The sequence below is a fragment of the Lactuca serriola genome, chromosome 8 (genome assembly GCF_051521515.1).
Source record: "Lactuca serriola cultivar US96UC23 chromosome 8, Lser_US96UC23_V15, whole genome shotgun sequence".
In the NCBI taxonomy this organism is placed as follows: domain Eukaryota; kingdom Viridiplantae; phylum Streptophyta; class Magnoliopsida; order Asterales; family Asteraceae; genus Lactuca; species Lactuca serriola.
Window position 1 is genome coordinate 161,542,387 of NC_136415.1, and position 15,798 is coordinate 161,558,184.

General features: G+C 39.0%; 1 protein-coding gene across 1 annotated transcript in view; it reads left to right on the forward strand.

Moving 5' to 3' along the window:
• Positions 1–270: 270 nt before the first annotated feature.
• Positions 271–15,798, forward strand: part of LOC145067569 (mannose/glucose-specific lectin-like) — a 68,444-nt gene continuing 52,916 nt past the window's right edge. Inside the window, exons 1-2 of the mRNA XM_079014682.1 lie at positions 271–765; positions 881–1,108. Coding sequence (XP_078870808.1) covers positions 271–765; positions 881–1,108 — 723 coding nt within the window. The remainder of the gene's footprint in view (positions 766–880; positions 1,109–15,798) is intronic.

A 15,798-nucleotide genomic window follows, 5' to 3' on the forward strand; every position in this document is an offset into this window, starting at 1 on the left:
ATGACCACGGTTGTAAAGAGGTTAGATCGTACATTGGGACAGGGGAATCGTGAGTTCTTAATGGAAAACCAGATGCTTTCATGCTATAGACACAAGAATCTTATCTCTCTTGTTGGATTTTGTGACGAGGGTGGAGAAAAGATGCTTGTTTAAGAACACACAAAATATGGAAGCCTTGACAAATACATAAGTAGCACCGACCTCTCATGGATGCAACGTCTGAAAATAAGCATTAGTGCAGCCCGTGGTTTCAATTATCTTCATAATGAAATGGGACCACAACATCGAATCTTACATCGTGATATCAAGAGTGCAAACATTCTCCTGGATGAGAACTGGGAAAGCAAAATATCTGATTTTGGATTGTCAAAAATCGGCCCTTCAAATCACAAACACACTTTTCTTTTCACAGCTGCTTGTGGTACCTTCGGCTATGCTGACCCCGTATATGTAAATACTGGAATTATAACAAAGGAGTCTGATGTGTATTCTTTCGGTGTAGTCCTCTTCGAAATCTTGTGTGGGAGATTGGCATGTGCTCAACAATATCATGATGAGCGTCGTTATCTTGCTCCATTGGTCCAACGTCACTGTGAACAAAGCAGATTAGATGAGATCATTCATCCTGATCTATGGAAACAAATGAAGCTACGTTCATTGAACAGTTTCTCAATGATCGCATACCAATGCTTCAAAGAGAGTCGAAATGAACGTCCAAGGATAGGTCAGATCTTGGAAGAACTTCTTAATGCGTTTGAATATCAAGTAAATTTATTTTTGTATGATGGTTACAGTTTTCAGTATTTATATATTAACATCCTAGAACCTTGTCTTTGTTCTATCACTAACCTAATTGATTTTATATTTTCTTTGTTCCAAGGCTAGTAAAAAAACACCATACATTGCCAGGGTTGGTCCATGGGGAAGAAAAACTGGATGTCCACAAAATTACTGGTCTTTCATGCTTGAGAATGGTCATCATCTGAAAAAGATAAGCGTTGACCATGGTGATATAATATATTCCCTCATGCTCACCATTGAATGTGAAGGTGTTGTGCATAATTTTGACAAGGCTGGTGGTTGGGCTGGTGGAAACACAATTTCTGAGGTCAAGAAATCTTAACTCCACCAATCAACAAAAAACATATATACATATGAATTTGTATATGTTCATGACGTCATGTTTGGATTTGTCTTACTTAGGTTATATTATATATATATATATATATATATATATATATATATATATATATATATATATAGAGAGAGAGAGAGAGAGAGAGAGAGAGAGAGTTATGTTCCAATGAGAATATTTTTCCCGTGAGAACATTTGAGAACATTTTTAAATCATCACAACGATATCAGTTCATAGGCCATAAGATATAATTCCACCGGATCTACAGCTGAATGTCACTAAATCTTCTTTGTTGATCTAGTTCCATAGTTCTCAACTCATGGCTTTTCACCTTGTAAAATTGTGTGTGAATGTATGCCACAACTCCATGGTAATGTCATTGGGCGATTTACTATTGGTCCGACATTCTCAACTCTGCTCCTGTACCATCCGCAAGCATAACGACTTTTCCAAATCATCTCCTCCTCCGATCTCAGAGTGTTCCACCAATTCACTGTAAATGAATGAGAATTTCATGCCCTCAAGTAGTGCCCTAAATCGCAGTTGTTCTTCCATCTTCTACAGCGTGGCAGAAAAAGTAAAAAATAGAAAAAGAGAGATGTCTAGAGAAAAAGGGTGCTAATGTTCAAGGAAGAGGAAGAGTGATATATTGACTTTCTTTCATCGTTTTCTGTTTCTTCTCGCCAGCAGTTAAGAAAATGCAAACCCTGCCTACGTCTAGCATTCTATAAATTATTAGGTTTTTTTATTTACTATATAATATCAAACTCATTTAGAGGTCATAATATTAATATTGAATGATTTATAGATTATAAAATTAATATTAACTGGGAATTTGATAATATATTTTGACATCGACATTCTGATCCAGACATATTATTTGTATAGATTTTTTTGAACACCAAGTGTTCGATGAAATGCCTCAATGAAAAAGTAGCATTTTATATGAAAATCCTTAACTTTGAATCCTCATTAAGCCAAGCATTAAGGCCCTTAGGTTAAATTGAATTTCATATCTTAATAGCCTAATAAGCAACCAACAATCATATAAAAAGTGATAAACTTAAGGCCTAACCATTAAGTCCTTAATAGAACACCAAAAGTGATTTAAAAGCTATTATGATCAATTTTCCCAAATCTGTCCTCCAACTTCTAAAATTCTTGCAGGTCAATAAGAACATCTAAAAATCATGAGACTTAGTTTTCTGGAAATCCTAGGTTGTCTAATTTCTTCAAACTTTGAATTACATTTCAAAATTCCAACCTCTTGAGGGGTAAAATTGGCAATCTTCTCAGGCTGCTCCATGCTGTCACAGATTTCATGCATTGTCTTGAAAATATCATAATCATTCATTAGAACTCCAAATGCTAAAATTCCAAATCCTATAATTAGATTTGGATGTATAGTTTCCCACACATAAAGGTACTGATGTAATTCTTAGTAGATTGGTACAGTTTATTCCAAGATTGTTGAGTGGTCCAGAAAGTGACAACCTAAAGTTACTAACTTGTAAATTTAATATAAAATCAACCAAAAATCATTAGAATAAGATCTTTATATTTCTGAAAAGATAAAAGCGGGAACTTTACTAGTATTATTGTATTAAAACTTAAGAATGCATTGAAAAGTAAGAAAATAGATCCCCAAAGCGCACTACAATCAAAGAGAAAATAAGAAAATATATACATAAGTTTTATAAAAGTAGTAAACCAAAGCACAAGATAAATAATGTTATAATTGTTGTGTAGGTTCTCGGAAAGAAAATGATCCATCTTGTTAATGCTAGCTGATTTTCAAGTTCAAGGAGGTGAGTTACATTAACTCTCCTATTAAGGAGGTGAGTTACGTTCAATATGTGTAATCACATGTGATCAAGTACACGATAACAACTATTGAATCGAGATCATGAAAATGATTATTGTCCACATAAATGATATGTGATTAGATACATAAAATAACATGTGGTTATTTGTATCTAATGACATATGATTTATGTGGCTAAGATTCATTTTCGTGTTCTCGATTCAATAATTGTTTTTTCAACTTTAATCATACATGATTAAATACATTTAATCAAATGTGATTATATGATTATAATAACATATGATTTTATTTGGAAAAAATGAATATTGTCTATATAAATCATATACATACAATCACATGTGATTATATACATGATAACAAATATTAAACCAAGAACACAAAAACAAATCATTATCCAAATTAATCATATGTGTTTAAATACATCTAATCACATGTGATTAAATAAGTGAAAAAATTATTAAATCTAAAACTCGAAAGTGAATTTTGTTCATATAAATCCTATGTGATTAGATAAATTTAATCATACGTGATTATATACATGAGAACAATTATTGAATCAAGAACGTGAAAATATATTTTTTTTCTATATAAATCATATGTGATTAAATACATATAATCACATGTGATTAAATACATGAGACTAAATATTGAGTCGAAAACGTAGAAATGAATATTGTCCATGTAACACCGTTAAATTTCAAATAATTTTCATTTAATTTTTAATAAAAACATCTCATTTCCAAATCATTCGAAAATCATGTATCCATTATTTCCACAAAACACAATACATAATCCATATCCGAAGATCTCAAAAACATATCATCTGCAAGTGTGTACTGATCATGTCGGCGCCTTCCCACGATCATCACTGGTACCTAAAACACATAACACACAATGGTAAGCATAAATGCTTAGTGAGTTCCCCGAAATACCACATACAACACATACGCCTTTCTAGGCTATAACTCTATAGGATCTTCCAATCCAAGTGTCTCAGGAGATTTCCATCCCATAACTCTGTTGACCTTCCGGCCCATAACTCTGTTGACCTTCTGGTCCATATCATGATAGTTATATCATAAAATATCACATATATAACATGCATCACATTAACATCATACACATAAGACCATCCGGTCACACATAATTACCCCATCGGGTATGGCATAGTGAGAAGACTCACCTCGCTTGATGTCGGATAATCACTCATGCTCGATTCCCCGACTTATCATCCTCCTATATCATAAGTACATCTCTAATTAATACTTTCCTGGCTTAGTTTGACTAACACTATTAAGTCAACACTAGTCAACCCTGGTCAACGCTGTTCAACGGTCAACCTTTGACTCGACTCGTCGAGTCTTGCATAGACTCGTCGAGTCCATACGTGAACTCGAGTCCTTTGAACCCTTTCTGACTCACCGAGTCACTCACCCAACTCGGCGAGTCATCCACTGATCTGAGTCACGGGACAACTCGCTCCGATTCGTCAAGTCTGCTCATGGACTCAGCGAGTTCATTTCATGCACAACCTCAAACAACTTTCTGAGGCCAGATCTATTCCCCTAATCCTTAGATCTAGGCTTCCCAAGCTTAATAGTCACGTAAAGTCTCTATCTTGATGCACATGCAACATCTATATGACCATATATGACGATTTAGCCCCAAATACCTTAACCCAAGGTCATAAGCTCCATTGCTCTTCATAAAGCTTGATGAGTAAGGCTCTTTGGACCTCTATGGATCCAGATCCAAAGCCTCATCACCAGAAAGGGACTATTTGGACATCAAATCAACCTAACAAAGTTCACAAGGAACCCTAAATCCATATATACTTCATAAAACAGAAGATGAGCCGAATTAATACCTCAAATACGATGATCTTAGCTTCAAATCCAAGTAATAGCAACCTCATTTGCTTCCTCTTGGCTAGGACCTCCTTCTTCTTGCTAAACAACACCACAAAGGTCAAGAATGGCTTCCTTTCTCTCTCAAAACGCTCAAGCACTCTAGGGTTTCTCTCTATGGACTGGTAGCCGCAAATGAAGGCCATAAGGGCCTTTAAATAGGTCCCAAACCTGAGAAATTAGGGTTTCTTTCGTCAGCTCTGACTCAGCGAGTCGCTCCCTTGACTCATCGAGTCCCCTCATTAACCACGTCATCCAGTCACGACCATACTCGACGAGTCTAAGCACCAACTCGTCGAGTCACCTTACATAATTAAAGAAATACAACATAAATCAATATACCTGGGAAACTGGGTGGTAAAATTCTCCCCCACTAGAATCAGACTTCGCCATCGAAGTCTCGCTCAGCAAATAACTCTAGATACTGCTCATGCATCTCTAACTCCGACTCCCAAGTTAGCTCGGACCCCTTCCGATGTTGCCATTAGACCTGAACTAATTACACCTCCTTGATCCTCAAAACCTTGATCCTCATATCCCGAATCGTGATCGGCCTCACAACATAGTTCAGGCTCGCATCCACCTGAATGCCCTCTAGTGGAACCACTGCTGACTCATCGACGATACACTTCCTCGACTCAGACACATGGAAGGTATCATGAATCTGACTCAACTCCGCAGGTAGCTCCAAACGATATGCTACCCTGCCCACCCTGGCGGTCACCCTGAAAGGACCAATATACCGAGGCCCCAACTTGCCTCTCTTCCTGAATCGAATCACACCTTTCCAAGGTGAGACTTTCAGGAGAACGAAATCACCCACCTGAAACTCGATCTTTGACAATTGTTTATCCGCATAACTCTTCTGACGGCTCTGGGCTGTCCTGAACCTCTGTCTGACCTGCTGAATCTGCTCGGTGTTCTGTAGTACTATCTCTGTGCTACCCATCACCCGCTGCCCTACTTCTCCCTAGCAAATGGGATTCCGACACCTCCTCCCATATAACAACTCAAAAGGAGGCATACTGATGCTCGAATGATGGCTGTTGTTATAGGAAAACTCATCCAAAGGTAGATAAGTGTCCCAACTCCCTCCAAAATCCAATACACATGCACGAAGCATATCCTAAACAGTCTGAATAGTCCGCTCACTCTGACCATCGGTTTGAGGGTGATAGGCAATGCTGAAATGCAATCACGTACCCAACTCCTCATGAAACTTCTTCCAGAACCTGGAAGTAAAACATACATCCCATCCAACACAATCGAAATTGGTACCCCATGCCGAGACACTATCTCCCTCACATACATCTCTGGCAACTTCTCCGCAGAAGAACTCTGACTGACAGAAAGAAAGTGGGCACTCTTCGTTAGTCTATCCACTATCACCCAAATCGCATCGACACCCCTTGGGGTTCTAGGTAACTTGGTGATGAAATCCATAGAGATCTGATCCCACTTCCACTGGGGAACCTCGAGTGGCTGCAATTTACCATGTGGAAACTGGTGCTCAGCCTTAACCTGATGACAGGTCAAGCACCTCTCTACAAGGCATGCTACATCCCTCTTCATGCATGGCCACCAATAATCTTTCTTCAGATCCAAGTACATCTTGGTAGCCCCGGGATGGATCGAGAACCTCGATCGATGCGCTTCCTCCACAAAGATGCTACGTTCTCCACCAATATATGGCACCTAAATATGACCCTGAAATGTCATAAGCCCTAGGTTATCAGTCACAAACTCAGATACTTGCCCACTCACCCGCTCTTTCTTACGGTTCTCCGGCCTCACAGCCTCGGTTTGGGCCTCTCGGATGGCATCCAACACCGGAGTCATCACAGTCATCCTCATATACATACCTCAGATCGGGGCACTTTCTGCCCTCCGACTCAGGGCATCAGCTACCACATTCGCCTTGGTACAAGATCTCATAATCATAATCCCTTACCACATCCAACCATCTCCTCTAGCGCATGTTCAAGTTGGGCTGATCCATCAAATACTTCAAACTCTTGTGGTCCGTGAATAAGGTACACCGAACCCCATACAGATAGTTGCGATAGATCTTAATGGCGAACACTACTGCCCCCAACTCCAGATCATGAGTGGGATACCTCACCTCATGAGGCTTCAGGTGCCTCGATGCATACGCTATCACATGCCCCCTCTGCATAAGCACTGCACCTAACCCAGATATCTATGCATCGCAGTAAACCACAAAATCATCAACTCCCTCTAGGAGGGATAACACCGGGGCTTCGCACAACTTCTGGCGAAGAGTCTCAAATAAGGTCTGCTGCTTTAGACCCCATGAGAATGCAACACCCTTCCGGGTCAATCTAGTGAGTGGCACTGAAATTTTGGAGAAATCCCGAATGAATCTCCGATAATAACCGGCCAACCCTAGAAAACTCTTGATCTCGGTTACCGACTTTGGCACTTCCCAACTCATCACTGCCTCAATCTTGGCTGGATCAACCAATATCCCATCCTAATTAACGAGATGCCCCAGGAACTGGACCTCCCATAACCAGAAATCACACTTGTAGAATTTGGCATAAAGCCTCTCCAATCTCAATACCCCAAGAACCTCTCTCAAGTGCTCCTCATGTTGCTCCCGGGATCTAGAATACACTAGAATGTCATGTATGAACACGATCACCGATCGATCCAACATCGGCCTACATAGTCTGTTCATGAGATCCATTAATGTTGCTGGCGCATTGGTGAGCCCGAAAGGCATCACCACAAACTCATAGTGCCCATAACGCGTCCTGAACGTCGTCTTTTGGATATCCTCATCATGCACCCTCATCTGATGATATCTGGACCTCAGATCAATCTTGGAGAAGCATGATGCCCCCTGCAGCTGATCAAATAAGTCATCAATCCTCGACAAAGCATAACGGTTCTTAACCGTTAACTTGTTCAACTCCTAGTAATTAATACACATTCAATGTGAACCACCCTTCTTCTTAACAAAGAGGATCGGCGCTCCCCAAGGCGAGCTGCTCGGACGAATAAACACCTTCCCCAACAGCTCCTGCATCTGTGAGGATAACTCCTGCATCTCCGACGGTGCTAGACGATAAGGTGTCTTATCGATAGGCGCGGTCCCGAGAATCAAATCGATGCGAAACACCACCTGCCTCTCGGGAGGCACACCTGGAAACTCCTCAGGAAATATGTCCGGGAAGCCACGCATTATCGGGACATCACCAAACAAACTTGGCCTCCCAGAGGCCACCCGTGTATCCATCACATAGGCTACAAACCCCTTGCAGCCCTGCTGCAAACTCTGCCTCGCCCTGGCAGCCGAACAAAATGCTGATCCACTACGAGTCCCCTCACCATAGACTGTCAGCACTCCCCCACTAGGATCTCGGATCATCACCAGCTACTGCTCGTAGTCTATTACTGCCCTAAATCGGCTCAACCAATCCATGCGCACGATAACACATACGTCCCCCATCGCAATCAGGACCAGATCTATCGGAAACCCAACGCCGAAGATATCAAGTACACACCCCCGAATCACATCTGTGGCATACACTGCTCGCTCCTTAGCTATAGAAACACACAAAGGTCGACTTATCACCTCTCGCTGGATACTGATGTTCCTACTGAATTCTAATGACACAAAAGACCGACTCGCACCCGAGTCAAATAACACCAAAGCAGGTACAAAATTCACAAGAAAAGTACCTATGCATAACATAATATAAACACAAGATCTTATTAAAGCATAAATAAATATGAACAGAATACATACTAGCCACGACGTCGGGTGTTGCATGAACCTCCTCTGCTGTCAGCTGGAACGCTCTCCCTCATGCCTTCGGTACCTCGGCCTTCACCGGCCGACCCTCAATAGCTCGCGTAGCAGCAGGAGCAGATCCGTGCGGCGTCGCCTGTGTTGTCCCCCTCAACTGCGGACACTCGGCCTTCCGATGTCTGATTTGGTTGCAATAAAAGCAAACAATGAACCCCTTGGGGCAATCCTTGGCGATATGCCCCTCCTTGCCACACTTGTAGCAAGCACCAGATCTATAAACCCCATCATGACCCTTTCCGCACTTTCTGCAAGTGTGGCCCTTCTGACCCCCATCATGACCTTGAATCGGCGGGCTTTCCCCGCTTGGTTGTCGGCTGAGATTGCGCCGGTCGTTTATCCCTGCTCTGAGACTCGGCCTCCTCCCTGGCTTGAGTCTCCAGCTCAATCTCCCTCTTCCGTGCATTTGCCTGGAGCTCAGCAAATGTCCGGTATGATGTGTTCGCCGCGAACTCATGAATGTCTCTCCTCAGAAAGCTCAGATATCGGCTCATGCGTGCCTGCTCGATCGACAATTGCTCAGGGCAGAACATCGCCCTCTCATGAAACATCCTGGTAATCACAGTAACTGATTCAGTACCCTGCTTGAGGGTCACAAACTCCTGAGCCAACCGTTCCCTTTCCACCGGGGGAACATACTCATCTCTGGACATGGTGGTGAACCTCTCCCAGGTCACTGCTGAAATCTCCGCAAAACTAAGATGCACAGTCACAAACTTCCACCAGTCCTTCGCTCCCAAGCGAAGCTGGTTCAGCGCAAACCGAACCCTCAAATGCTCTGGACACGAACATGTATAGAAGCATCCCTCAATGTCAGATATCCATCTCATCGCAGCAATCGGGTCCTGCGTCCCATCAAACTCTGGTGGCTTCTTTTGCTAAACTCCCGGTACAGCAACGAGTCACCCCCCTATGGCCTGGCGGCAGCGATAGCTACAGTGGCCGCATCAACAACAACATCAGTAAGAGCAGTGTACCGCTCATCGAAGGTCTCAATCAGTGTGGTCTTAATAGACCTGAACATCTCTGGAATCTCAGCTCAGACGGCAGCAGCCACCTCCTCATGAATCATCTGGTGGAGCTCCTCATCGCTCACACCTCCCTAGCTGGTCTCTGGTCTGTGGCGCATCCCAACCATGATGTCATTGAAATACAACATAAAAATATCAGGGACTCGCTCCAGTATACTCGCACTCGATAACCCAACCCTTCTTGATTCCTTGTACCCTAAGGATTCCTACTTGGACTGCACACTGATCCGGTGTTTCCAGTAGTACGGGCCCAGTACTACCTTCCAAAACGAACTAATATTCATCCCAAGTCATCCTCCAAGGATCCTAAGTCACAAGTACTTTATCTCTTTCCACACATAAACCACCCTTTGGTAGACTCTCATAGCACATCACTGCTACCTACTCATTCTAAGGCATCCCATGGTAGCAGAAATCTTCCTAGGCTAAGGCATCAAAAATCAGGCCACTCTAGTCCTAATATGAATACCTAGCCTACTCTAGCATGCATAATACATTTCAATATATATATATATATATATATATATATATATATATATATATATATATATCATAACACATAATGTAAGGGTAAATTGGGAAATCACTGTTCGGGCGCTGGCTGATCGTACACATTGTTTCCATGCGCATCTTCCAAAATTTTTTACTCTTTAGAAAAATTGTTTATATTATGAAAATCTTTCTCAACTCCTCAGTTTGAGTTCTAATACACCCAAAGGTGAATCCGAATCCCTCAAACCAAGGCTCTGATACCAATTTGTAACACCGTTAAATTTCAAACAATTTTTCATTTAATTTTTAATAAAAACGTCTCATTTCCAAATCATTCCAAAATCATGTATCCTTTATTTCCACAAAACACAATACATAATCCATATCCTAAGATATCAAAAACAATGATGGGTTTTGGTCATAAGAACATCCTATGTGCTCATACAAACCCTAATGCTTGGATCTAGGTTTCTCTATTGTACATGCAAGTTATCCAAGACTATAAACCCTAATTCTAGCATTCAAATAATCATATTAACATGAGAATGGGTTTAAGATATTACCTTGATTGTTATGTAGCAATAACAATCTCAATTCCTCCGTGTATTGACTTTAGAAAGCTTAGAGTTACAAATGTCACTCCTCTAATGGTTCACAAACACCAAGAACAAGAAGATGAAGAGGAGAGAGGATGGAGGCTGCCCAAAAACTGTGTGAAACCCTAGAAGGATGCTTAGCCACGTTTTTGGGTCATAAGGGATCTATCTATATATATATATATATATATATATATATATATATATATATATATATATATATATATAGGAGGCTATTAGGGTTATCTAACAAGGAAACCCTAAATTGGATGCTTAAGCCCTAAGCAACCCATTGATTCCTTTCCTTAAAGCCTTGGACGATTTCCCCATGGGTTTCCCCATAGAATTCGTCCACTACTTAATATAAGGCAATCCATGGCCCAAATTGCAAATATCTTATTATTACAATTCCAGTCCTTAAGTTTAATTAATCTCTTTTAGTCACAAAACTAATTACTAATTAATTCTTGACTAATATTAATTAAACAATATGATTTCTCCTTTAATATATTATTCCCATAATATATTAATAAATCATATTTAATCCTTTCTCTCCATAATTCATCCTATCAAGTTGCTTTGGTGAAGGCAACCCAAAAGGACCATGCACCATCGGGTCAAGTACGTACCAAAATAGTTATGTACTTAGACACTAATCCAACAGTCTCCCACTTGGATAAGTCTAATAACTATTATGCGTATGACTTCAGATCCTGATCTGCAATCGTTGCTTTCCAAAGCCGCTGTCAACTCTGATCCTTATCAGATACGCGTGTCCTTTAGATAAGGGATCATATGTTCCTCCATTCTAGATATCGTATGAGACATGATTTCTAATCATTCTCTTTGTACTATTTCTCGACTTCCGATTTATGACGACTAACTAATTGAACAAATCAAATTAGCCCAAGCCCAGCCGAGCATTTACGTTTGTCATCACTAAATCATCGAGGGGCCCAAAGATATCGCTTTTATCCTTCTTTGGATAAAAGGAACGGATAAACATTGGTACAATGCTTGCTTGCACTCACTCACTGAATCACACACAACAATATGTTTTTTAACACCAAGTTACTAGTGCGTTTAAATATTATCAATGTGCAACCGATTCGCAAGATACAACTCACACATCTCGGTTTCAAGAATATAAGATGTTATCGTCTCACCAATCACTCGTGATCCAATTCATGGAGTGATCCAAGTGAGCGTGGGTTTAATCCAATGCTCAAATCATATTCATAAGCACTCATGAACGTTGCAGCAAACCTTTGCTATGTCTAATACGCTCTAGACAATCTACAAACCAATTCATGACAGTCTTCATTAGTACTTACTTCCAACGTATGACTAACTGTGGTCCGTTTGAATAATTCGATTATTCTTAATAAACTCAATTATTCTGGAAGTCAAAACATGCAAAGTGAAACACAAGAATAATACTAATCCCATATGGCCTCAAACCTTTGAGTATAAATAAAACTCCTTTTATTTATCACCATATCGATTACTCATTATTTGTCGTTTCGGGTAATCAACTTCTTACTTAAATTATTACACTTGTCCCATGCTCTTAGCATGCACAAAATGTTTACCTATGGTTCTTACTTTGTGCAATAGATCAAATTGAACACATTTCCAATCATTCTCATTTCACAACTCCTAATCCCTTTCCATAAGTAAAAGAATATCAAATTCTTGCTACTTATAGAATATATTAGATTCTAACATTTTATGCAATGATCCTTTCGCAATGTCACTGCACTAAAGTCACAAAGACTATTGCCAATGAAATTACAAAGTCCTCTATCGGAGATTGTTACAATACAATTCCTTAGATATGATGTCTCTCACTCAAAGAACATTCCTTTGAACATCCTTTTGCATAAAAGTTTCTAATCTTAGTCACAGGTTTTCAATATTCAATTCCAAATATGGACACGTTTCCATATTTTCCATATGACAACTCATTCTTAATAGAATCTTATCTATTCATAATAAGGTCGATATGGTCCATCCAATATGGAACCATTTCCATATTTTCCAATACTATACTTCCAACTACTCACAAGCGACCAATCCTCGTCGAACTTTGGATTGTTCTTTGATAGTTGTTTAATTATTTTAGTCAAAACCGATTCTTGTCCCTTTTCCCTCTAAATGCGCTAGACATTTGGAAAATTTTAGAATGGTCAAATATTATAGCATTTGCAATCGATCCTATACCCGAAGCGTATGGGACACGATGCATAATGTCTTACATAAAGATTTGATACTTTATCAATCTTTTGCCATAATGTTTTATTTTCTATGCTCTCAAATTCAAATTGTGAAGAGGAATGCCGTAATCATAATCAAAATTTTGAGAACACACTATGTACATTTGACTAAATTTATTAACATTCCACAACCTAACCCTTTAGATTTGAAATGAAGCATAATATTCTCTCCCTTAATTATAGCAAAACAACTTTACAACTCTTGCGACTTTGCAATGTAGAACTCTTGTTTTCTATAATTAATATTGTTAACATGCAATACTTGCCATAATAATCATACAATCATAACTGTTATGCTCCTACTATCATGATGATTATTATAAACATAACACTTATGCTCCCACTAGCTTTGACATGTATTTAGAAATAGCTTAACTTTCAGAAAAACAATACTTATTGAATTTCTTAAGTTCATGTTTCTAATACCAAATGCTTTGATAATCCTTTATCTAAGCTTATACAACTTTCCTTTTAGATAGCTCTTATGTGTGTCTAAACAATTTCAGACTAATTGCCAAACCTCACAATTCAAATTATGGAAAGGGATACCGTAACCATAATCGAATTCGAGAATGCAATTTTACAATCACTATCTTCATAAAATCTTTCTTAGTGAAAGTATTTCCTCACAATCATTCTCATGAAGGAGGAAATCTTATGACACTTAGATTTAATGGTATATTTGTTCCTATCCATGTGAATTTGTCAAAACCAAAGTTTACGACAAATTCAAACTCATATGGACCGAACTTTCTTAATATTGTCTTCTTTCCTTATGGAAGCACAGCTGCCCACCATGTCTTCCAAGTAGTTAAGCAGCTCACCTTTTCCTATCAATGTAGCTTTCATTGATCAAGGTCCTTGCCTTTTATGCATTTCAAATGAGAACTCATATAACTCACATGCATAATTAACTTACTTGGAACGACACAAAAACAAAATAATGTCAACACGATAGGTTGTAAACCTCAACTCGTGTGCTAGTGATGATTGATAAGGTTTATTTGATTTGTTCTTGAAACCTTTCAAGACCATTAAGACTCCCACTGACTCCTTGACACATAAGATTCTCTTGTCAATAACCATTTCTTGACAAACAAATATTCAAGAGTTAGTGTAGCTTTTATCAAAATACTTCATAAATTGGTCCAAGTTGGTCTTTGTCTTATCCAAGACATCACAAATTTCCACATTTGATGAATATTATAAACCTTCTTAATACTTTTCACTCAATGTCACAATCCTAACTTTAAGACTTGTTTTGGAACGAAGTATGATTGACTTCTTGATTTAACCATTTCTTCAATTCTTGATTCATCTTCTCATACATACAATTGTACTAAGACTCACTTAGTGGAGCAATGGAGATATGGTTCTTAATCGTTAAGACCTATCATAAAGCATAAAAGCTACTCTCCCTTCTTTTTAGAATGGAGAAACTTTTATCTTTCTGCCTACTTGATTCTTCTTATTCGTTTTGCTATTGATTTAAACCTTTTTAATCAATTCCGAATTAAACTTAATCTTATAAGTATAATCATATTTATTAAACTTTTAGTAAATCATGATGAATATCTTGTTACTCTTATGGTGGACTTGATTAACACACAACTTTGTGTACTCGATCTCCTAGTCCTTCACTTGACACTTTGTCAATGAATTAGTCTAATTTCCAAATATGAAATTTCTCATTCATCGTGCAACCAAGTTGCATGATTCCAAGTTTCTGTCCAATTGAACCTTGGGCGATGAGAAACTCTCCCTATTTGGCAAATTCTTGACTTTTCCATAAACACCATAAATAAGAATCATATCCATTTTGTTGTAGAAATATTCAAACATCAATTTTCATAACGATTTCATTGCAAGGAAGTAAACAAATAAATAAATAAGTCAAACAAAAAATTTATTTATAAAAGCAGCGGAAAACATTTGTCCTTACAATGCAAAATCCATTGAAAACTATGTAGTCAAATATTCCTAACAATTCTATCATAACTATCTAAGCTCAAAATCTAATCATCAAGTCCATGCGATCGAGATCCATTTCTTTGTGATTAGACTCATCTTGCTCTTTCCTCAAGCTTCGTTTCTTTTCACCGATCCTTCAAAACATTCAAATTCAATCTTATCACATCATGTATCAAGAATCAACGAATAGGAACTTAATGGAGTTAGATAGTGGATTTTACCTGAACTCAACCATACTCTTTGACTCTCCCATCTTTTGGACTCTTCAGGCTCTTAGGGCAGACTTGTATCCAACGCCCTTTCTCTTGGTAGCAAACGCAGGTCACTTCTCCTAGAACGTCCTCGGATGCATGGTCGGTTGACTCTCCCAACAAATATGCTCCATTGCTTCGCCAAATCATTTCTGATTCAGCAGCAATGAGCATGTATGTAACGCCCGAATCTGACTTCGTATGAAGAAGTTATGATTTTTCGAAGTTTCGGACTAGCACTGTACAGCCCAAAATTCGAATATTAAATCAAGTGATTTTTAGCCGACAGGACCTAAATGAGAATCGAAGATCTCGTTGAGAGTAGCGTAACAAGAAAAAGGTGGGCGAAAACGGGTCTCGGATGAAGAAGTTATGAGGATTTAACGGACCAATCCTGTCCCGGCCCGTTGATAATATAAAATTTAAAATCGAGCCAAAATTAGCCGACGGAGTCTAAACGAAAGTTGTAGAGTACGTTC